The sequence below is a fragment of the Sorex araneus genome, chromosome 5, assembly GCF_027595985.1.
Source record: "Sorex araneus isolate mSorAra2 chromosome 5, mSorAra2.pri, whole genome shotgun sequence".
Classification (NCBI taxonomy): domain Eukaryota; kingdom Metazoa; phylum Chordata; class Mammalia; order Eulipotyphla; family Soricidae; genus Sorex; species Sorex araneus.
In genome coordinates this window covers 38,683,035-38,706,753 of record NC_073306.1, presented here as the reverse complement: position 1 = coordinate 38,706,753, position 23,719 = coordinate 38,683,035, and the positions used below count along the sequence as shown (strand labels likewise).

At 43.2% G+C, this 23,719-nt stretch overlaps 1 protein-coding gene across 2 annotated transcripts in view; it reads right to left on the bottom strand.

Annotated features, from left to right (window-relative positions):
• MTF1 (metal regulatory transcription factor 1) overlaps nucleotides 1-23,719 on the bottom strand; it is a 52,978-nt gene that overhangs the window by 23,570 nt on the left and 5,689 nt on the right. For both annotated transcript variants that reach the window (XM_055139406.1, XM_055139407.1), the window contains exons 3-6: nucleotides 8,381-8,619; nucleotides 7,289-7,420; nucleotides 932-1,005; nucleotides 186-322 (exon numbers count right to left, since the gene is read on the bottom strand). In XM_055139406.1, coding sequence (XP_054995381.1) covers nucleotides 186-322; nucleotides 932-1,005; nucleotides 7,289-7,420; nucleotides 8,381-8,619 — 582 coding nt within the window. The remainder of the gene's footprint in view (nucleotides 1-185; nucleotides 323-931; nucleotides 1,006-7,288; nucleotides 7,421-8,380; nucleotides 8,620-23,719) is intronic.

The window sequence follows — 23,719 nt, the reverse complement described above, 5'->3', positions numbered from 1 at the left end:
ACAGAGAGGATCTTTTAATCTTTTACTTTTAATTACATGGGGATCAAATCCAGGGTCTTATATAATACATGCAAGGCATGTGATCCAATACTGAGCTATATTCACAAGCCCTTAACCATTGACACAAAGCAACTTTTATTGTTCTGTGATGCCCACATGAAAATAAAAGACAAAACATTGCACACCTCTGATCCATTGTGGTTTGGAAGTGCATTGTAAGAGTGTCCTTTGTTATCATGACCTTTCATGTGACTTTTGAGACTGTACTGAGTGCTGAATGTTTTCTCACAGCCATTACTGGGACAGAAAAAAGGTCTTTCACCTGCAAGAATGACAATATTAATATTAATTTTACCATAAAGTTTTTTCACTGGACTAAGACATCTACTTTTTCCTAAGAGGGAAGTAAATATTCTTATGAGGATTCAGGTAACTATTAAAAATTGGACAAATGTATGCTAATCATGTGAGTCCTAAGACTTTGTGTAGAGCAGAGCACTGCTCCCAGGAAGTTTGAAGAGTAGCTTAGTCCTTGTTCCCCCACCCCTTCTTAGTTTGTTTGTTTTGGGGCTACACCCCAACAGTGCTCAGGGGCTATTCCTGGCTCTGTGCTCAGGAGTGACCCCTGGCAGTGCTGAGGGAACCATATGTGGTGCTTGGATTCAAAACTGGACAGTGGGATACAAGGCAAGTAAGTGCCTTAACCTCTGAACTATCTCACCATCCTTTAAAAAATAATTCTATTGGTTTCATATATTAAGTTTATTCTTGAATCCAACCTTTATATCCTTTTACATCTGAAAGAAATATAAACATCAGAGGAAGGAAGGCTAAGCTGATTAGACCTGCTCCCTTCACAAATCTCCAAAGGTCTCAGCAGAAACAGTTATGGAGTCAATGAAGGCAAAAATGAAAACTAGCCTACACTCACCAGTATGTGTACGGACATGAGTTTTAAGGTGGTGGCTTGCTGCAAATGCTTTCCCACAGCCATCATGATCACACCTGAAAGAGTTACAGAGAAGCAACAGTCATGAGCTAACAGACCTTTATTTTCAACATCTCTTGTAAACATATACTAAAACAAATGTTTAAAACATTAAGATCACATCCCTAAAATTGGTTTTTATTTTATTTATTTTTAATTTATTTTTACTGAGAGTATCCTGCCCGCACGGCAGAGCCTGGCAAGCTACCCATGGCGTATTCAATATGCCAAAAACAGTAACAACAAGTCTCATAATGGAGACATTACTGGTGCCCGCTTGAGCAAACTGATGAACAACTGGACGACAGTGCTACAGTACAGTTATTTATTTTGCTTTTTTCCCACCCCCTTCTTTTTGGGTCACACCTGGCGATGCACAGGGGTCACTCCTGGCTCTGCACTCAGGAATTTTACAGGATGCTCGGAATCGAACCAGGGTTGGCCGCGTGTAAGACAAAACGCCTTACCCACTGTGCTATCGCTCCAGCCCCTATTTATTTTGCTTTTGGGGCCATATCTGGGAGTGCTCAGAGCTTCTCCAGGCTCTGCACTCAGAGATGACTCCCAATGGGCTCAGGAGACCACATAGGATGCCCAACATAGCAACCTGGTTGGCCTCACGCAAAGCAAACCCACTGTACTATCACTCCAGCCCAATATTGGTTTTAGGGATGGAAATGTTGAGAAGTCCTTAAAAAAGGTAATAAATATGGCAACACAAAGATTGCTGGCTCGGGAGAAAACAGGGGTTACTCCTGGCTTCGTGGCCGTGCGACATCTTATAGCGTACTTCTCCCTCTAGGAGAACCAGCAGGCTACCAAGAGTTTTCTGCCCACATGGTGAGCTTGGCAAACTCGCCGTGGTGTATTCATATGCCAAAACCAGTAACAATGCTGGGTCTCATTCCCCTGACCCTGAAAGAGCCTCCAATGCGGCATCGTTGGGAAGGACGAGTAAGGAGAGGCTTCTAAAATCTCAGGGCTAGGACGAATGGAGATGTTACTGAGACCGCTCGAGAAATTTGACAATCAACGGGATGGTGATGATGGTGATGGTGATGATGATGATGATGATGATGATGATGATGATGAGTCTGGCAATAGTAAGTATCAAAATCTACTTCTTTCTGGGGTTATAGAGAGTAGAGTCTGCAGGGTGCTTGTTTCCAATCAGGGTTTGATCCCCTGCACCCTATATGGTCCTCTGAGCCTAGACTCAGGAGTAACTGCTGAGCATTGCTGAGTGTGACCCTAAAATAAAAACAAACAGAAAATCTACTTCTATTTCATTGTCTTGATAATCAAAGCTAGAAGATTCTTCTCTTCCTCAGAACTTTTTTTTTTTTTTGCTTTTTTGGGGGTAACTTCTGGCTCTGCACTCAGGAATTACTCCCCATGGTACTCAGGGGACCACTGGGGATGTTGGGAATCAAACTTGGGTCGGCCTCGTGCAAGGCAAACACCCTACCCGCTGGGCTATCACTCCAGTCCCTCTTCCTCAGAACTCCCTACATTTCCCTACATGCTGTTGCTGATTGTTTTTAGTGGTGCAGAACACTGGCTGAACTCTGAGCCTCACACATGCAAGGTAAGTGTTCTATCAATGAACTACATCCCTGGCATCTACACTTTTCTTTTAAAACACTCTAATTTTCCTAATCTATTTTACCTCTGCCAGTATCATTAGTTACCTATTTTCTTAGACTGTAAACTTAAAAAAGTTCTGGTAAGGGAAGAGACCATACCTGGCTGTGCTTAGGATATTATGTATTACCAGAGATTGAATCTGGGGCTCCTGCATGCAAAGCATGTTCTCTAGCTCAGTGAACTAAACTTTAGAGGGCAAAGTCTATATACTTCTTTATATTTGCACTGTCTATGCATAAAGTAGTTGAAATCAAGTACTTACACGAGTAAATGAATTTTTCTATAAGCCAAAGTATAATCATCTTCTCTCTCTCTCTCTCTCTCTCTCTCTCTCTCTCTCTCTCTCTCTCTCTCTCTCTCTCTGTCTCCTCCCTCTCCCTCTCCCTCCCCCCTCTCTGTTTTGGGGAAATACTTGGTGGTTCTCAAGGCTTACTCCTCACTCTGCACTCAGGAATCACTATTGGTGGACTTGGGGAACCATATGGGGTATCAGGGATAGAACCCAGGTATGCCGTATGCAAGGCAAATGTACTACTCACTGTACTATCGCTTTGGTTTTTGGACCGCATCTGGTGATGCTCAGGGTGCATCCCTGGTTCTGTGCTCAGGGATCATAGGTGGCGGGGCTCAGGGGACCATATGGGATGCCCAGGGATCAAACCCAGTCAGCCGCATGCAAGAAGTGCTCTACCCACTATACTATCTCTCCAGTCCCTATTTCAATTAATAGAAATTTTCTCTAAAGCATTTTACTTTTCTGGTGTGGTGCTAGGTATCAAACCTAAGTCTTATACCTTCAAGGTATACACTTTGCTGTTGAGCCTCATCCTTAGCACAGCACTTTACTTTTTAATTACATGTCTAAAGTTCCATTTAATACTCAAGAAAAGTCATATCTAATCATAAAATCAAATGCATGTGTGGTTTTCACAACAACACAAGAAGATAAAAGATAAAGGGAACAAAGGGTTGGTGGGCTCAGGAACCGGTAGTACTACGCGGCGGTGGCGTTCAGTGGCTGAGAACCCCCTCCCCAGGCTCTTCCGCACTGTGGATGAAGGACAGGAAACTGGCGGACTCCCCAGCGTCGTCTGATCTCTCCCTTTACGGTGCAGCTGTAGTCGTTTTGGCCACAGTTCCAGTCATCAGAGTTCCATCATCCAAGTCTCCTCGCAGACCTCAAAGTCTCCAAAGTCTCAGTTCTCCTTGTCTTCAACGTCTCATCGTCGTCAACCTTCTGTCCTACATCTAGTCTTCATCTCCTTCCCAGTCTCGTCCTCGGTATCTTCGACAATTCTCTCTTCAACAACTCTCCTACACATCTTACAACCAGTCTTACTTCATCTCTCTCGTCTTTCTCTGGTTTCCTCCTCTTCGTCTCAGTTTTCAGTCTCCTTCCCCCCGACCCCAGGACCCCTTACAGCACTGTTATATAGGAATCATATAGGGTGGGGACACAAAGGTGGGGTTGCACATTAACAAACCAACAAAGAGAGATAAAAGTTACTCCTTCTCAAGGACAAATCTAGTCTAAAGAGATACTCAAGATTACTAGGAGTAATCTTGGGATGGAATCCCAAGGGCAGGATTCCAACCAGGGTGTATTGCTATCTCCTCAGCTAGGAATCCACTTAAAGTCATAGTAAATTTACTTCTCATAATATTTCTAGCAATGTGATTTTGTATGAGCACAGTAAGAGATATACTTAGCTTAAAGTTTGGTGCTTTCTGGGGATATTTTACTATATATTCCAGACCACAGTCCTCAGGCCAGTTTAGTCTTTTCTAACCCCAGCAGGGTCCTTATTCAGTTACCTCTTTTTTGGGTCATAAGAGAGTTGGTCCATGACCGTGCTCTTAATTACAGTTAAGTATTATGGTGACTGGCCTGGCCCATTTCGATGCCAGGGTAGCTCATAGCTTGTCCTGGGGTCCATCTAGTCCCTTATCGGGACCCTGTTCTTAGAGTGTAAGGAACTAAGGGCAACTGAGGCTTAAGTCAAGTAAATATAGATGCCCAGGAGTAAATATTGTTTTGGAGTCAATTAACTCCCATGTTACATAGCATGGGGCCAGAGCGATAGTACAGTGGGTAGGGTGGTTGCCTTGCATACGGCCAACCTGGGCTCGGTCCCCAGCATCCCATATGGTTCCCCAGCACCACCAGGAGTAATTTCTGAGTGCAGAGCCAGGAATAACCCCTGAGTATCGCTGGGTATGACCCAAAAAGAAAAAAAAAAAACCATGTTACATAGCATAACATAAATTGTCTTCCAGTGTCTATACAAAAAGGACATTGTTAAATAGACCATAAAAATGATATAAAGGAAAGAGAAAAGCAATACAGGATTATCAGTGCCTGAACTGGGTGTGCCTCAGTTGCACTGTTGTGGGAGTGGCTCAATAAATCCCAAGCTCCCTGCAGGAGCAGCAAGAACAATCCAGTGTTATCCAACACATGTGACTGAGTAAAACTCCATCTCCTTAATTACCAGTGAGGAAATAACTAACCTCAGTTTCAAGCAAGGGTAAGCTTCAGAATCTATAAATACTTTTATTTTTAGGGGATCCATGATTCAGGAATGTATCTGTAATTTTAAAATGCAATTTCATTTCACTTGAGTTTAAGAAATGACTATCCCCCAAAACTTTTAAATTTCTAAATATTCTAATGAGATGAATAATTTGAGAAGTATATTCAATGACATGATGATTAGAGGAATATATCCTGCCAAAATTCAAAGTCATTGATATAGGCAGTTTTCAGTGATACAACTATATTTTACTTTGAATAAATCTTTACAAACTGATTACACACACACACACACACATACATACACAAAGAACCCACACACACACAAATAGAGTACCTCCAAAAATACCATATAATCATCCTAAATCTATGGTTGTGAATATCTTCTAAAAGCCCATGCAATCCTATATACTATGAAAAAGAGAAAAGTGCCTGCTATAGAGAGGCAGGCAAGAGTGGGGCCAGGGGGTGGGGAACTGAGGACATTGGTGGTGGGAAATGTATACTGGAGAGACTGGTGAAACTGAAATCCAATCATGAACAACTTTGTAACTGTGTATCTTACTGTGATTTGATTTAAAAAAAACAACAACGGGCTGGAGCGATAGCACAGTGGGTAGGGCGTTTGCCTTGCACGCGGCCGACCCGGGTTCTAATCCCAGCATCCCATATGGTCCCCTGAGCACCGCCAGGGGTAATTCCTGAGTGAAGAGCCAGGAGTAACCCCTGTGCATCGCCGGGTGTGACCCAAAAACCAAAAAAAAAAAAAAAAAAAAAAAAAAACAACAAAAAGAAAAGTTAACTTTTAGATTTTAAACATGAGAACTGTGCTCTATCAATGAGAAGAACAAAAATATTTCTATATCTCAACCACATTTTGGGTACAAAATTGTTTACATTTTTGTAATTGTTTCCATTTATAGTTATTAAAAATGTGCTACCCTTTCCAAAATTCCAAAAGAAAAAAGAAAAAGAAAGAGTTAAGTAAATGATACAAGTATTGGGGCTGGAGTGCTAGTGCAGTGGCTAGGCAGTTTGCCTTGCATGCCATTGATCTGGTTTCTAAAAGCCCAGCATCCCATATGGTCCTCTAAGCATCACCAGGAATAATTCCTGAGTGCAGAGCCAGGAGTAACCCCTAAGCATTGAGAGGTGTGACCCACCCAATAAAATCTTTCCTTTAAGCTTACACATTTATATATCATAAATTCAATACATATATATAAATTAACATAAAAAGGGGTATTATTAAATATCTACACACACATGAGAGAAGAGAGATTATAAGTAACAAGTAAAATGAAATACTTGCAGCATAAAACATTCTTTTTTTTTTTGCTTGTTTGGGTCACACCTGGCGATGCACAGGGGTTACTCCTGGCTCACGCACTCAGGAATCACTCCTGGCGGTGCTCAGGGGACCACATGGGATGCTGGGAATCGAATCCAGGTCAGCCGTGTGCAAGGCAAACGCCCTACCCACTGTGCTATCACTCCAGCCCCCTGCATAAAACATTCTTTTTGTTTGTTTGGTTTATAAACCACACCCACCAAAGCTCAAGGATTACTCCTGGATCTTCACTCACAAATTACTTTGATGGAGCTCTGGGAACCATATGGGGTGCCAGGATCAAACTCAGTCAGGTCCGACTCACTTTACCAACTCCAGACCCTCTATTAAACATTCTTATCTGTTATCTTCTTGCCTCCCCATTCCCTCTCTATCTGGATCATTACCCCTATACTCTCCACCCCTATACCCCTATACTCTCCACCCTCAGAGAACTCAGCTCAGTCTTACCTAGGATTCTTTTCCTTCAGACTAGGATTCCCAAGAGAAGAGCCCCTGTCTTAGTATTTCTCTTGGAATGAGAAAAGCATCTACTCCTGAGTTTCAACAAGGGCTTGAAAATAAAGGGAGTGGGGTGGGGTGAGCAGACAGGCCATCAGCCAGGGCAAGGAAGCCCCTGGAATCCCTCTGCAGCAGCTATTCTGGGGAGAGGTAACACCATTAAGGAACCAGTTACAGGAATTTTCTTTGTACTTTCACAACCTTTAGAGTACGTGAAGACACCCAGCTGAGACCTGGTCAGAGACACACAGAAAACAGTAAGACTTACCGAAATGGCTTTTCTCCTGTATGGGTTCGAATGTGCTTCCTCAGATCACTGAGTGTGGTGAAGTACTTGCTGCAGCCTTCAGATTCACAGTTAAACGTTTTCCCTGTGTGAAGCCTCTGATGTGCTTTCAGCCTATAAGATACCCCAGAGAAATTTCTTTTGTCAAACTGTACTACAGAGACCTCCCATGTTAGCTTAATGTGCTTCAGGATCTAGTGCGTAAAAATTCTGTACCCAAAGTATGTTAGTATACACCATATTTTGCTCAAAAGGAAATTCAGAGACACAAATGACATATTGGCCTCAGCATAGCTCTGGGGGTAAGACTGCCTAAGAACTCAAATCCTGGACTCACTTTCTATTAAAGGGGGAGGGGGCGGGGCGGGGTTAGGTGGGATGTGTGTGTGTCTAAAAGCCAGTTCAGTTAAAAAATACTTCTGTGGGGCCGGAGCGATAGCACAGAGGGTAGGGCGTTTGCCTTGCACGCGGCTGACCCGGGTTCGATCCCCGGCATCCCATATGGTCCCCCAAGCACCGCCAGGAGTAATTCCTGAGTGCAAAGCCAGGAGTAACCCCTGAGCATCGCTGGGTGTGCCCAAAAAGCAAAAAAAAAAAAAAAAAAAAAAAAACCTCTGTATGTCACTTTTCTTGTTACCAGTTGCTGTGAGGAGTAGTATATACAGTGAGTGCTTTGTAAGTGTTATTTTTAATGTTGAAAACTAATGTAACCAATCTCCTGCTACAAATGGTAAAAGGGAATAAAAGCTAATGGGGTACCACCCTGGTTTCTCAGGGTAGAAAAATTTATCCCAAGATAAGGGAGGAAAGAAAAATGATAGAAGCCTTAGCACCGAGATCTTTAGCCAAAAGGAGATGTTCCTCTGCCAAATACTAAAAGTCCCCTGGCCAGAATGTCACTCTCAGACATACAAATCAAAACACAAATGTGCTGTCATCTCTAAGCAATCCCATATATGTCAATCTTTAAGAAACACGTTTCTCTAGTGAATTTTAAACAGCGGGGCACAGCTGGTGCTGTTCTGTGCATGGGGAGTGAGCTCTGCGCCTGTGGCAAAGGGAAGATCAGCCGACCTGTACAGTGTGTTGAACGCCTTCTCACAGCCCTGCACGTCACACTCAAATGGCTTCTCCTTTGTGTGCACTCGCACGTGGATCCTGAGGCTGTAGGAGGTGAGGAAGGCCTTGCCACAGCCCTCCTGATTACAGACAAAGGTGTACTCTCCTCGGTGAGTCTTCTGGTGGGTGCGCAGGTTGCCTGCTGTGCTGTAGGTGCGAGGACAGCCCTCAAAGGTGCACTGGTACCGCTTTACCTGGCAGGCAGAAAACACTTTGTCAATAACATAAAAGAGCTTCCACGGCCCTCTCCAGAGCTGAGCTTCTAGAGGTGAATGTCACATTTAGTATTTTGTTTTGAATCATAAACACAGAAAACAGTCTGAAAATAACAAAGCAAGCTTCCTATTGATCAAATCATACCTGGACAACAAATGGGGAAGTGACGAGCTTGTGAGCAGGTGAATATTTTGAGTGAATGAAAGAAGAGGGTTTTTGGACTCTAGAATACAGGTGACCTCTAAAAAGTGGTCGCGTTTCTCAAAAAATTAGAAATTAAGCTCCCATTTGACCCAGCAATACCACTTCTGGGAATACATCCTGAAGATGTAAAAAAGTATAGTAGAAATGATATCTGCACTTGTATGTTTATTGCAGCGATATTTACAATAGCTAGAATCTGGAGAAAACCTGAGCGCCCGAGAACAGATGACTAAAGAAACTCTGGTAAACCTACACAATGGAATACTATGCAGCTGCTAGAAAAGATGAAGTCATGAAATTTGCATATCAGTAAATTGACTTGGAGAGTATCATGCTAAGTGAAATAAGTCAGAAAGAGAGGGACAGACATAGAATGACTGCACTCATTTATGGAATATAAAGTAACATGGTGGGAAACTAACTCCCAAGGATAGTAGAGATACGGGCCAGGAGGATTCCTCCGCAGCTTGGAAGCTGGCCTCACACACTGGGAAAAGGGCAGCTGAGATAGAGAAGGGACCACCAAATAAAGGATGCTTAGGGGGGCTCACTCGGGATGGGAGATGCGTGCTGAAAGTAGACTACAGACCAAACACGATGGCCACTTAATACCTGTACTGCAAACCATAACACCCAAAAGGAGAGAGGGAGAGGGAGAGGGAGAGGGAGAGGGGGAGGGAGAGGGGGAGGGGGAGAGGGAGAGAGAGGGAGAGAGAGAGAGAAAGAGAGAGAGAGAGAGAGAGAGAGAGAGAGAGAGAGAGAGAGAGAGAGAGAGAGAGAGAGAGAGAGAGAATGTGCCTGCCACAGAGGTGGGGTGGGATATTGGGAACATTAGGGGTGGAGAACGGGCACTGGTGGAGGGATGAGTACTTGGTCATTGTATGACTGAAAACGTATTCACGAAAGTTTGTAAGTCTGTAATTGTATCTCACGCTGATTCATTAAAATTTAAATAAATAAATAAATAAATAAATAAATAAATAAATAAATAAGTAAATACTGAGTGGTCACAGCCTATTAGCTACCTACATCCAAATAAACTTTTGGCATCTAGGGGCTGGAGTGATAGTACAACAGATAGTACAACATTTGCCTTGCACATGGCCAACCCAGGTTCAATCCCTTGCATCTAATATGGTCCCACAAGCAATGCCAGGAGTAATTTCTGAGTGCAGAGCCAGGGTAACCCCTGAGTATCGTCGGATGTGACGCAAAAAGAAAAAAAAATTTTTTTTGGCATCTTTTAAGGTTTGCTTTAAACACCCCACCTCTGGCACTGCAAACTGAATGGAAATGACCAATGCTAAATTGACTCTAAAGCATCCTGGAATTTGGATGTGAATCTGTGGTCATCAAGAAGTATTTCCTAGGCCAGAAATCAATAAAGTGGCTAAGGTGTTTGCTTTATTCAAGGCCAATCTGGGCTCAATTCCCAGCACCAAATGTGATCCCTGAATACTTCCAGGAGTGACCCTTAGGCATGGAGCCAGGAGGAAGCCCTGGGCACAGCTGGGTGTGGCTCCCAAACAAATATTTCCTTAGCACAGTTTCTACTGCATTTCCCCCAAACCTATACAATTAAACTATGTCATAAATCTATTGGGATATCTGGTGGCCAAACAGCTCTTAAGCCACTATTTCCTTTCACCTCCTTGAAAGGGTTCTGTCCAGGGGTCCCCATTTCCTTCAAAGCCCAGATACTATTTTTTTTCTTTTTTTTTCTTATGGTTTTTGTGTTATACTGGCTATGCTCAGGACCTACTCCTGGCTCTGTGCTCAGATATCATTCCTGGTGGGGTTTGGGGTTCTGGGGACTGAACCTGGGTCAGCACATGCAAGGCAAGTGACTAACCCACTGCATTAATGCTATGGTTCCCATATATTACTTTTTAACCAGTTGGCAGGCTCTCTTCATTATAAAAGTGTCCCCATGGATTTTCTGAAGGTCATTCTCCACTTTCCTTCACTATTTAAAAAAAAAAAACACATCTCATTCATGATGACCTCTGTTTCTGAAAACTTGTCCCTCACAACTCAATACTTATTTGTGTATGTGCTGCGCTTTGGGGCCACACCAGAAGCACTGAGGGGCTACTCCTGCCTTGATGTCCAGGAATCACTCCATGCAGCGGACCAGGGGCTTCTGCATGCAAAGCATCTGCTCAGTCTATCAGAGATCTCTCTCTGGCCCCACAATCCAGTAAGCTTTGGGGGCGGAGATTGGGGGGCTCTCTTTATCATCTTCTTCAAGGCACTCTTTCTATTTTTTAAGCAAGGTAGTTCTTACTGAAATTTATTTAGAAATATGCGAGGAGAGAGGAAAAGGAAGAAGTATATGTTCTAGAGATAACACAGGCTCCCCTAGAGTGGAAATAAGCAAGCAAAGAAACAGATAAGCAAGCGAGATACGTATTCAAGGGAGCACATGGGATTGAAAAACAATCAAGGCACACTTTTCCTTAACTTCTACATGGTAATCCCAAAACCAGAGTGATAGTACAGCAGGTAGGGCGTTTGCCTTGCATGGAGACAACCTGAGTTCAACCCCCATCATTCCATATGGCCCCCAGCAACACCAGGAGTAATTCCTGAGTGGAGAGCCAGGAGTAACCCCTGAGCATTGTCGGGTGTGACCCAAAATGCCAAAAAAAAATAATAATAATAACCAAACCAAAACACACACACACACACACACACACACACACACACACACACACACACACACACACAAATCCTCTCTCTTCTAAAACTTTACCGTACCTACATGGGTAGAAAGGAAGTAGTATTAGACAAGGCTTAATCATGAGAATGGCAAAAATTTTGAAAATTAGGCCTGAGTGATAATATAGTGGATAGGGTATTTGTCTTGTACAAGGCCAACACCAGGAATAATTCCTGAGTGCAAAGCCAGGATTAACCCCAGAGCACTGCCAGGTGTGGCCCTAAAACAAAAACAAAGACAAAATGTTTTAAATCTCACAAAGAAAAAGTGCTGGTAAAGATGTGAAGAAATAAGGACCTTATACATTGCTGATGGGAATGTAAAATAGAACAGCCACTGTGCAAGAGGTCTTCAAAAAGTTAAATATAGAATTACCATATAACCCAAGAATTCTTTTCTGCTGAGTGTGGTTCTAGGAGAATTAAAAATTCAGGTATATACCCCAAAGAATTGAACATTTAGGGCTGTGGACGTGGCCCAAGTGGAAGAGCACATGCTTTCATATGTGAGGTTGTGGATAGGACCCCAGCGAACCGCTTGGCCCTGAGCATTGCTGTGTGTGAATGTGGTGGAGGAGGCTGAAGGTTTGGGCCACAACTGGCAGTGCTCAGGGATCACTCCTGTGGGAGTAAGGGGACCATATGGGGGCAGGGGATCGAATTCAGGTTGAATTTGACCTATTGCCCCAGCTTCTAAAATGGTAAATTTAAAACTGTTAATTACAGCTGAACTAAAAATGCAAAAGAAAATAGAAGATTTGGCTGGAGAAGACTGGATTCTGGCATTTATTTATTTATTTATTTTTGCTTTTTGGGTCACACCCGGCGATGCACAGGGGTTACTCCTGGCTCTTCACTCAGGAATTACTCCTGGCGGTACTCAGGGGACCACGTGGGATGCTGGGATTCGAACCCGGGTCGGCTGCGTTCAAGGCAAACATCCTACCCGCTGTGCTATCACTCCAGCCCCTGGCATTTATTTTTTTTAATCTTTTACTTTTTTTTTAGGTCTTTGGGTCACACCCAGCAATGCTCAAGGGTTACTCCTGGCTCTGTGCTCAGGAATTACTCCTGCCAAGCTTGGAAGATCATACAGGGTGCCAAGACAGCTGCATGCCAGCAAGTGTCCTACCCACTGTACTATCTCTCCAGCCTCTCTGGCAATTATGTTTAAGATCTTCAATAACTCATTTCGTTTCTCTAAGCTTCAAGTTCTTTCTTTCTAAAACAAGACTATTAACCTGCCCTGGCTATCTCACAATATTTATCAGTGGGGGAAAAAAATGAGATGTAACACAGTAAAAATGCTACATCAACTATTTAATGTTCTATACATCAAGGTGCTAGTATTATCTATTTTATTCTTTAGTGAGTATCTTCATCCTTCATACTGACATTTTCCCAAAGCTTTGGTCCACACCTCCAGCTACACTAGGTGCTACTCAATAAAGTTACTGAATTACTATGTCCCATGCAACAATCTTGATGTCACAAACAACAACGAATAACACAAAGATCTCTATTACTGAGGGTCAATTTTAAGAAGACACGTGTTCACAAATTATTGTACAGTGTGCTGACAACTGACAGGTGCCCTAGGTGCTTGGAAAGCATAAAAGGGGGGGGGCAGAGCATTAGTACAGCGGGTACGGTGTTTGCCTTGCCAACCCATATTTGGTCCCTGACACCCCATATAATACCCTGAGCACCACTAGGAGTGATCCCTGAGCACAGGCACAGGAGTAAGCCCTGAGCACCCCTGTGTACGGTCCAAAAACAAACCAACAAAGTGTGTAAAAAGGGGAACCCTATCCTCACAATCCCCTCAAAAAAAAGACTGGAAAAGGGGATGGGGAAAAAAAAAACCGAAATCAGTATCAAGAAACTGAGACACCCTCTCTGAAAATGTTTTTATTACTTTGTCTTTTAGGAATAAATGGGAAAGGAGTTCTTCTGAACGACCAGAAGAGAAGAGCCCTTTAAAGGCGTTAACATCTAGGGAATGGTGCGGGAGAGAAATGAGGTGCTGGTACAATAAACCACACACACCTGTGTAGAATGACTGGAAGATGAACCTGTACAAATAAGCTGAGGCTGCTCTATAGAAGCTAGAGCGCACGGAGTAGAGGTATAGGACAACGAGGCAACAGGTTTTCACTAAGACACAAAGACACAGATCTGGGGTTTAGGGAATATCATTCTGGGAGCCCTGGGGAAGGTGGACCTGAAGGGTAAGAGAGTGGATAGAAAGAAGACTAAGAAAATAACAAATGTCCAGGAGAGAGAAGAAGAGAGTGTGATCTACAAAAGTGACAGTGGACATGGTAAGGGATGAATTTCAAAGAAATTGCAAGGAGAAAAGTAACAGGCTGAAGTGACAACTGGATGGTGAGGAGTAAAAGGTAGGGGGAGGGCCAAAATTAAGACTACGTTCTGTGGGCTAGAGCGATAGCACAGAGGGTAGGGCGTTTGCCTTGCATGCGGCCAACCCGGGTTCGATTCCCAGCATCCCATATGATCCCCAGAGCACCGCCAGGAGTGATTCCTGAGTGCAGAGCCAGGAGTAACCCCTGTGCATCGCCAGTGTGACCCAAAAAGCAAATAAATAAATAAATAAAAGACTAAGACTAGAGGTCCCACCATCAACTGCGGGAGAGAGAGGGAGAGAGAAACTAGGCTGTGCTCCAAAAACCTTATTTATGGACTCTGAAATTTAAATTCCCTATTTTCATGATTATGAATAACTTCTTTTAATTAACAAACACTTGACTGAAGGCTCGGACCCGTATCTGGGGATCGCAGCAGAGCAAGCCCCTCGAGCACACGGCCGCTGCAGAGACCTCCTCGACGGAGGGGCAGTGTCCTCGCATGGCCTCCTGCCTCACAAACAGCCCGTGCCTGGAGGGAGGGGTGGGGAGTACAGCTCAGGGATAGAGCATCTCTGAGGTCCTCAGTTAGACCCCTGGCACCAGACAGACCCCCAGGAGCAATCCAGGAATAGCACCAGTGAGTGTGATCAAAAATAGAAAAGCCGGTATCTCCATGAATTCTGCCGATAGAACATAATATTTTCTAGCACCTAAAACTAGTAGGGATGGGACCCTGACTTCTGTCTCACCTCTCGCTTCTCTCCATTTATACAATCCTCAGTAGGAACTTACACAAGTCTTTCCCCCACTTCCTGTCCCTTTGTTGTCGTTGCAATGACTTGGTTTGCACAAATGACTAGCCATGATGTTCCCGGGGATCACATTCTTCAGTTATGCTGTTCGTGCACATTTGGGTCGTAGTGCTGCTGGTAGAGAATGGGGGTGGGGTGGGGGAGGGTTACACACTCCTAGCCACAGTGCTCACACATCTTTCAGTTGTGCTGTATGCATACTCCGGCTGTGTTCCATAAATCATACAATGCCAGAGAGCAGAGTTTTTCAGTCACCATGCTCAGGATCTGCATGTAACACCAGGGATTGAACCTGAAACCCGATGCTAAAAGTGCAGGCACTTTATTGCCACTGAACCATGCCCTAGCCCGATCCTTCACAAGACTTTAAGTTCGACAGGCAAGTACTTCCTTATCCTTCAAAATGTCACACAGAAACATTATCTAAACATCTATGGAACCAAAGGAGCAAGCCAGTAGTCCCAGCATTCTCATGACTCAGGACCAAGTTTTGAGACCAGTCACTGACATTTATTTAAAAACCATGCTCTCGGGGCTGGAGCAACAGCACAGCGGGTAGAGTGTTTGCTTTACATGCAGCCGACCTGGGTTCGATTCCCAGCATCCCATATGGTCCCCTGAACACCACCAGGAGTAATCCCTGAGTGCAGAGCCAGGAGTAACCCCTGTGAATCGCCAGGTGTGACCCAAAAAGCAAAAAAAAATAAATAAAAAATAAATAAAAAATAAAAACCATGCTCTCTACAGGCCATCTCTCTACTCAAATGCCAAGTCCCAATTTAAAAGTCCTTTCCAGGTCCTCTCCATCTTCTATCTCATACTCAAACTAGTCAAATAACAGGTTCTATAGACAACATTACACCCTCTGCGAACAGCAATTTGTCTGTCTCTATTTACTCCTTTCCCTCTCCAACTGGAAATACCTGTCTCTTTTCAGTTCCAGCTATCTCCAAGGCCCTCCACAATCACTCTATGTCAACAAGACAGTGCTCTTCTCTAATGCCAATGTTTAACAATATGATGATGTGACACATAGTTGTATTACAGTTATACTCTCATGCGTACCTCCTGGTTTCCCATCAAGACTATCCTGATTTCCCAACAGACCTCTCTGGTTCTGCCAAATAGATTTCAAAATAATTACTTACAAGGAAGAACCACAACTGTGAATGCTGCAATAAAGAGTATGAATGCCATAATCATAAGAGTTTACAATAGTGTGGAAAGAGCAGAATTTCATTCTTAAGATGCTATAGCAGTTGATCACTTTATAAGTACAAGCAGAGTCAATAACTTACCAGCCCTCCCTGACTGCCTATTGTACCAGTTCCTTCTCCTGCTCAGTTCTTTACTTAAAGCCAATTAAAGTTTCCATGAAATGTTTCTTCCTCAAGGAACTCTTCCATGACTGATGCTTATCCCACCCCAAATTAGAATAGGTGCCCTCATTATAGGTTCACATAACTTCCTGCATGTCTTTAAGGTAATATAGTTAACATAAAATAATTGCAAATTCAATAATTTACATCATATTGGTTTAGTTTCTAGTCACAATCGTGGGCAGAAAACAGCAGGCATCAAATACTGTTGAATTAAATGAATGAACTCAACTATACTGCAAACTCCATTAGAGCAGAGACCACATCTGTCTTGTTCAGAGACTATTCTTGTGAGAAAATAGCAATCAATTCAAATTTGTTGAATGAAGGAAGAAATGAGCAAAACAAAGACAGCAGAGCTTAATGCTGAGGCAAGTAGTTACAAGAACTAAAAGTGATTTAAAATAAAACAAAAAACACAGTTTCAAGGAGAACAGTCAAGTAGGTCAAATGTAGCAGAGATGACAGATAAGACATTTCTTGAATTTAGCCAACCCACAAGGTCATTATTGCCTCTGCACAACCAGAGACATGGAGTGTAGGAACAGAAACAAGAATATAATGAAAGGGCTGAGACAGCAGGGGCAAGCGAGGTACAGTTTCAAGACTTGCTGAGAAAACAGAGGAAAGAAAGTGAGAGGGAGATACAAACTAGGGAAGGAACTGGTAGGTAAAGGTGGGGAAGGCAGCTAACTGTCCAGGCAAATGCCTGTCCTCATCCATAATATAATGAATGTATGTATGAAGGATTCCTTTAGAAAGAAATCAATCACTATGTAGGTCTCTCAGAATAATTTTTGAATAGCACCAAATTTCACAAATAGGAAAAAGTAAAACTTTATATATAAATAAATGGGATTAGAAGAGGAAGTGGCACAAAGCATATTGTTTGGTTTTGGGGGGCTCTACCTGGAAGTGCTCAGGGGTTGTTCCCTGGAAGAGACCATGAAGTACTGGAGGTTCAAACTGGGGTTCCAGCATATGCTCCAACCCTTTGAGTCACCTCATCAGTCCAAAACATAAATTTTCATGATGGCATAGAGGGGAATATTGCAACGTTAATATGTAATTAATTTTTGGTTTTGGGTGGTGCTCAAGACTCACTCCTGGTAGTGTTCAGAGGACCAAATGTGGAGCCAGGGATCAAACTCAGGTCAATCACAAGCAAAGCAGGTGCCTACCCCCTCTCTGTACCAGCTTTCCGGTCTATACTGGTGGCAGGAATGTTTTATTTGTAGAAGACTCCATCACTTATCCCCCATTACTAGGATGGCTCTCCCTCTCTCTAATCTCGTATGTGCCTTCTGCTGGCATTGATTTCTCACTTTGGATCTCCATCAGGTGTAACCACTGAGCTCTCAACTGACCTCACTTCTTCAACAGGCCTCCCATGCTCACTAGAGCTGAATTAATCCAGCTGTTCCCACATCTCAATTCCTTACTCTATGGAACTAATGTCATCTGCTGCCCCTGATTTCTCAGCCCTTTTCACAGAGTCCTCAGTGCTTGCATCTCCTCTCTTTGTGAAAGAGATGGGGTGACATAAAAGCAAAGACTTTGGCATCGATAGTACTCTACTGAAGTCCCAGTTCTATCACTTACTGGACACTTCTAAGCCTCAGGGTTTCTCCCATGCTAATAGTAACCATTTTGTAAGAGTGTTAGGAAAACTAAGTAAAAAATGATATTAAAGACCCTAACACAGTAGATTAGCTTATACATAACTGGCACTCAAGTGTTGCTGGCCATCTCCTCCTCTTGCAACTAGTGACGCCCAAGTTTTTTAGATTGTTTTGGGGCTGCTCAGGGAGCCATGCAGTGGTAGGGACCGAGCCCCGGCCTCTTGCATGCATGTGCACTCCAGACCTCTAAGCTCTCTCTCTTCAGCCCCAAGTCTTCTAGCTATAAGAGCCCTCAGCTTTGCCTGGTGCCCCATCTGCCCACTAACTTTCAGTGACCTGGTGCTCCCATGTGTGGTCAAGTCTGAGAGTAGATTAGCTGTGACAAGAGCTTGAGTTCTCAGGACCCCTACAGCAGAACTTAGACCGTATTCTCAATTAAAAACAGACACACGGCCAGACAGGCAACGTAGTGGTCGAGTGCTTGCCTTGCGTGCGTGAAACTCTAGGCTGGATCCCTGACACAGGGATCAATGAAACATACTTGGGTCACTGGTACAGCACAGGCTTCATATACTGAGATCCTGGGTTTGCTCTCCATAGCGTTTATAAGTGATGGCTCACAAGTCATTCAGTTAATCTAATTAGGGGTTACCAGGGCTTTAGTAGGCTGCGCTGAATCCCAACCACAATTTATGACCTTGCTTTAAAGAGAAACCTCTTCTTACACTGGAGATTACGTCCATACTTCAAGAATTGTGTGTGGAAAGAAAATAAAAATATTCACTGAACCATGATGCACTAGACATGCCAAATGTTATAATCATACTGTTGCATAGTTATATAGGAGTAAATCTCATACAATCATTACTAAATGTACAGTGATATTTTTATTTCAATTTTATAAAAAACAGGCTAGAGCTTCAAGCTCATGCTCTCCCTTGAACACACATCTCGCTTGCCTGTGTTGATATTTCTCTGCTTGCCGTTTTCCATTCTGAAGAAGTCTGTGTAAACACATACTTCTTTTTCTCCCCTCACATCTTTCTGTTTCAAATAAAAACTACCTTGTTTCACCAAAAATAAAAAATAATAAATAAAAGAAATAGAGCAACCTGCCCAGTACCACACAGTATATATCGAGACAAATATGAAATCCACGTTCCAAATTATCCTTTCCCACATCACAGAAGCAGCAATTTTAAGAATAAACTTGTGGCTGAAGAGATAGTATAGGGACTAAGGTGCTTATCTTGCATCCCGACAATCCTGGCTCAAATCCCCAGCACCATTATCGTCCCCCAAGCACTGTCAGGCGTCACTAATGGATGCAGCAAGTGTGGCCCAAAAGCAAACATATAAACAAAAGTTTAACATAAAAAAGAAAAGGGTAACATTAAAATCTGAGTTATTTTCCCAATGTCCTACAACAGCAAATATATGGCAATACCCAGTATATAAGACTACACAAAAAGAACTGAGACCTCTTATTCCTGCAGCACTGTGACAGCAAACCAGAATGCACATAATTGACCTTGTCCCTGCTCCAGCCAGCAGGTGTCAGTGACAGCGGTACCAGTGATTGATGTGAGGTAGATAGGTCACGCTCTCTTGCTCTCTCTCTCTCTTTCTCCTCTCCCCTCCCCTCCCCTCCTCTCCCTTCCTTCCCTCCTTCTCTCTCTTTCTCTCTCATACACATGCACACATGCACACACACATGCACTTGGAGGAGACGGTGCTGAGGGAGAGCACGCTTCCTGCGGGGAGCAGGCCAACAGAATACCACCAGCCAGCCTCCAGCAGGCTTCTGACTAAACTCCAAACTCCTCAGGGCAGGGCCTATTTTCTTGTGTCCTTCCAGACATTCGACAAATGTTGATAGTCAATTAAGTAAAAGCCTCTGGAAAGACTCAATGGATTCCCAACACTAGAATTTCCAGCAGGAGCATGTCCTCATTCTGAATGGGAATTCTGTGGTGCTGAGGAAGGAAGAATGCAGCTCCAGTCTGCAAAGACTAAAAGCAGGTGCGCCCCTCACAGAGTCAGCACCTCTTGGCTCATCTGATGAATCACTGCCTAAGGGCCTGATAATGCTCAGTAGTAAAGGTGTCTTGCATGCAGGAGACCTAGATTTGGGCCCCAGTAATGAAAAAAAAAAAAAATCCCGCTCAGGAGTAGGAAAGTAGCTCAAAGATTTGGAGTACATGTGCCTTGTATGCTCAAGGCCTTGAGCTCAATCGGCACGACAATATGCCCCCCACTGCCAGTACAGCTCAGTGTTATTTTACAGGCCCCCAAGTAACACAAGATGGCTCTCAGAAGACCCAGAGCCATTGGGCCTGAGCAGCACATCATGACTGGACCATCTTGCCTGGATGACCCAAGTATTACTGGACATGGTTGTGGATCCTGTGGATACTGCTAGAGGCCCAAAGTTAAAAAAAATTTTTTTGAAAGATAATAATCTTCCTAGGGGCCAGAAAGATAGTACAGTGGGTAAGGCACTTGCCTTATATTGGCTATTCCCAGTTTGATCCTGCAACCAATGCCAGCATCGACCCCTGCACACAGAGTCAGGAATAAGTCTGAGCACCTCTAGGTGTGGTCTCCCAAAAAGCCCCAAAATAAATAAATATAATTCCTCCTTATACTTAAATTTTGTTACACTAAGCAATCTTTTCTGGAAGTGTCATTTATCAATACAGTAAACATAATTTTTTTTAACAAAGCATTACTATAATTGTGCCTCTGGGAGAAAAGCATTCTTTTCTAATCCGTGCACTGAAAAACTAATCACTTCATAAAGAATATGTCTAGTATATAATTCCCAGTTTCTCCCTATTTCCTGGCCAACGGAAAAATGGCAAGGTCAGCAACACATGGAGTGGGGAGAGGAGGAAGCCTAAGCGGTTCACACAGGAGTGGCTGATGAATGAGTAGCCAGCCCTCCAGCTTCTCAGATGCAAGAACGTCTGGGAACCTGGAGAGCACACAAACCAGCTGAGGGAAACACTGCTGCTCAGAAATCCAAAGTAGGAAATTCTTACAGAAGCAGGTTTTGGGGCAGGAAATACAGTACAGGGGTTAAGATGTTTACTGGTTTGGGGCTGGAGTGATAGCACAGTGGGTAGGGCATTTGCCTTGCACACGGACGACTTGGGTTAGATTCCCAGCATCCCATATGGTCCCCCAAGCACTGCCAGGAATGATTCCTGAGTGCAAAGCCAGGAGTAATCCCTGTGCATCGCCAGGTGTGACCCAAAAGAAAAAAAAAAAAAAAAGGTGTTTACTGGTTTGATCCCCAGCACTGCATGGTGACTGGGAGTGACCCTCAAACATAAAATCAGGAATAGGAGTAGCCCCAGAGCATTGCCAGCTATGGCCCAAAGTCCAAAAGGAAAAGAAAAAAAAATAATGTTAATCTTGAACAGAATGACATTAACTGGAAATTTCTCAGAGCCACCAAATCAATAGGCTGTAGTAAAATAATAAACACAAGGGGCTGGAATGATAGCACAGTGGATAGGGTGTTTGCCTTGCAGCTGACCGGGGTTCAATTCCCAGCATCCCATAAAGTCCCCTGAGTACCACCAGGAGTAATTCCTTGAGTAACCCCTGTGCAATGCCAGTGTGACCCAAAAAGCCCCCCCCCAAAAAAAAACCACCCCAAAAACAAACCAGGGAAGGGGTGTGGGGGGGAAATAAGTATGAGAATAAGTTATGTGAAATTAGGGGTCTAAACACCCACTGGCCCTGTGAGGAAAAGACAGAATCAGCAGCAAAAGTTCTGGTCTAGTTTCACACCAAACACAAAGAGAAAAAAATAATGAAGTAACAGGTAAGCCAACTACTCACTACAGGACAAACAATGGAACAATTGGGTAAACAGGAAAATCAGGCTAAAATCTGACTCAGAAAATAAGCTGCTTAGGAAGTCAAGAAAACTAACTAGTTATCAAGATTTGATTTCTCAAGAGTAACACCTGGGCATGAAGATGGAGAACAGAACAAGGTTTTCTGTTTTGTTTTTGTAAAGGGGTGGGGAGCCCAAGAAAAGTGTATCAAATAGTCATAAGCATGACTTCTGCAAGCCAATGCAGTGGATTTTTAAATCTTTGTTTTTGGGCTATACCTAGCGATACTCAGGAATCACTCCTTGCTGCACCTTTATGTGGTGCTGGGGATAAGATTTGAGCTGGTTGTATGCAAGGCAAAATACCTTATCCACTGTACTATCATTCTGGCCCCAGATTTAAATGCCAAACATTAGAAAGTCACTGTTAAAGTAAAAGTTTAGGGGCTGGGATACAATGGGTAGGGTGTTTGCTTTGCATCTCATAAAGTACCCCAAACACCGGCCAGAATAATCCCTGAGTGCAGAGCCAGGAGCAACCCCTAAGCTCTGCTGGGTATGCACACCAGCAACAATAAGAAAAGGAAATTTGAAAAAAAAATAATAATAAATAAATAAATTTTAAAGAAAAAGCAAGTTTAGGTAAGATAATGGTTCAAGAAGGTAAATCTCCTAAATGCCTAAATCAATTAAGTTAGATTTTTTTTTTTTAAAGTAGCAGAGTAGCCATCTGTGGAATATAGAACAACAGAGTAGGAGACTAATACCCAAGAGTAGTAGTATATAATACCAGGAGGTTGGCTCCATAGCTTGGAAGCTGGCCTCACATGCTGGGGGAAAGTCATCCCAGATAGAGAGGGGAACACCAAGTAATATGTGATTGGAGATCCTGTGCGGGAAGGGAGATGTGTGTTGGAAGTAGACTGGAGACTGAACAGAATGATCACTCAGTACCCCTATGTGGAACCACAACACCCAAAAGGAGAGAGAGATATCAAATTGGAATGCCCCGCTATAGAGGCGGGGTGGGGTGGGGGAAATGGGACTGGGGTGGTGGGAGGGATATTGGGTTCATTGGTGGTGGAGAATGGACACTGGTGGAGGGATGGGCTCTTAAACATTGCATGAGGGAAAAACAAGCACGAAAAAGTGTGAAACTGTAACTGTACCCTCACTGTGACTCACTAATTAAAAAATAAATTAATTTAAAAAAAAAGTAGCAGAGTAGATACAGAGTAGATACTCCTACTTCTCCCTTATCCCAAACCAAACCAATTCACACCTACTAATCTTAGGAATGACGTACAGGATCTCCCATGTTCCATATAGATAGAACAGAAAAATGTAATAAAGGGAAGTAGAGTGAACTAAATCCAAAATAGGCTACAAGGGGCTGGAGCAATAGCACAGCGGGTAGGGCGTTTGCCTTGCACGCAGTCGACCCGGGTTCGATTCCCAGCATCCCATATGGTCCCCTGAGCACCGCCAGGGGTAATTCCTGAGTGCAGAGCCAGGAGTAACCCCTGTGCATCGCTGGGTGTGATCCAAAAAGCAAAAAAAAAAAAAAAAGGCTACAAAAGGTGTTTGTGATACCTGGAACTTGTTCCGCTCAATAAGAGTGCCAGGAACCTAAGACAAGAATATTAAATAAGACTAGAATAAAGTGGGAAAGCTAATATCACTGATTCACCGATTGCATAATCATTCCCTCCTTACAACCTCCCACTATTCTGCCTAGATCAGCATTCCCAAAACATGTTCCACAAAATGCAATGATCCCTGGAAATGAGACCTGAAGAAAAAAAAAAGGTTTCCCAAGTTCAAAACATTTGGAGAATTCTGCATTTTCTTCTTTGGGAGAGTTATTTTAAAAGCTTGGAGAAATCCTGTGATAATCAAAGCTCTGTCTTGATTTAACATTTGCTCCAGAAATACTTTCACAAAGTAATCATTAACTGAAGATGGCTTAAAGTTTAGACCATAAATCATGTTCAAATTTTGTGCAAAAAAAATTGATTCAATCCCTTTGAGTTACTACTGCCTTATCACTCCTCTTCCTCTTACTGTATTTTAAAAATGTATTTTTAAAATGTGACACTTCCTGCCTGTTTCCTCACTACT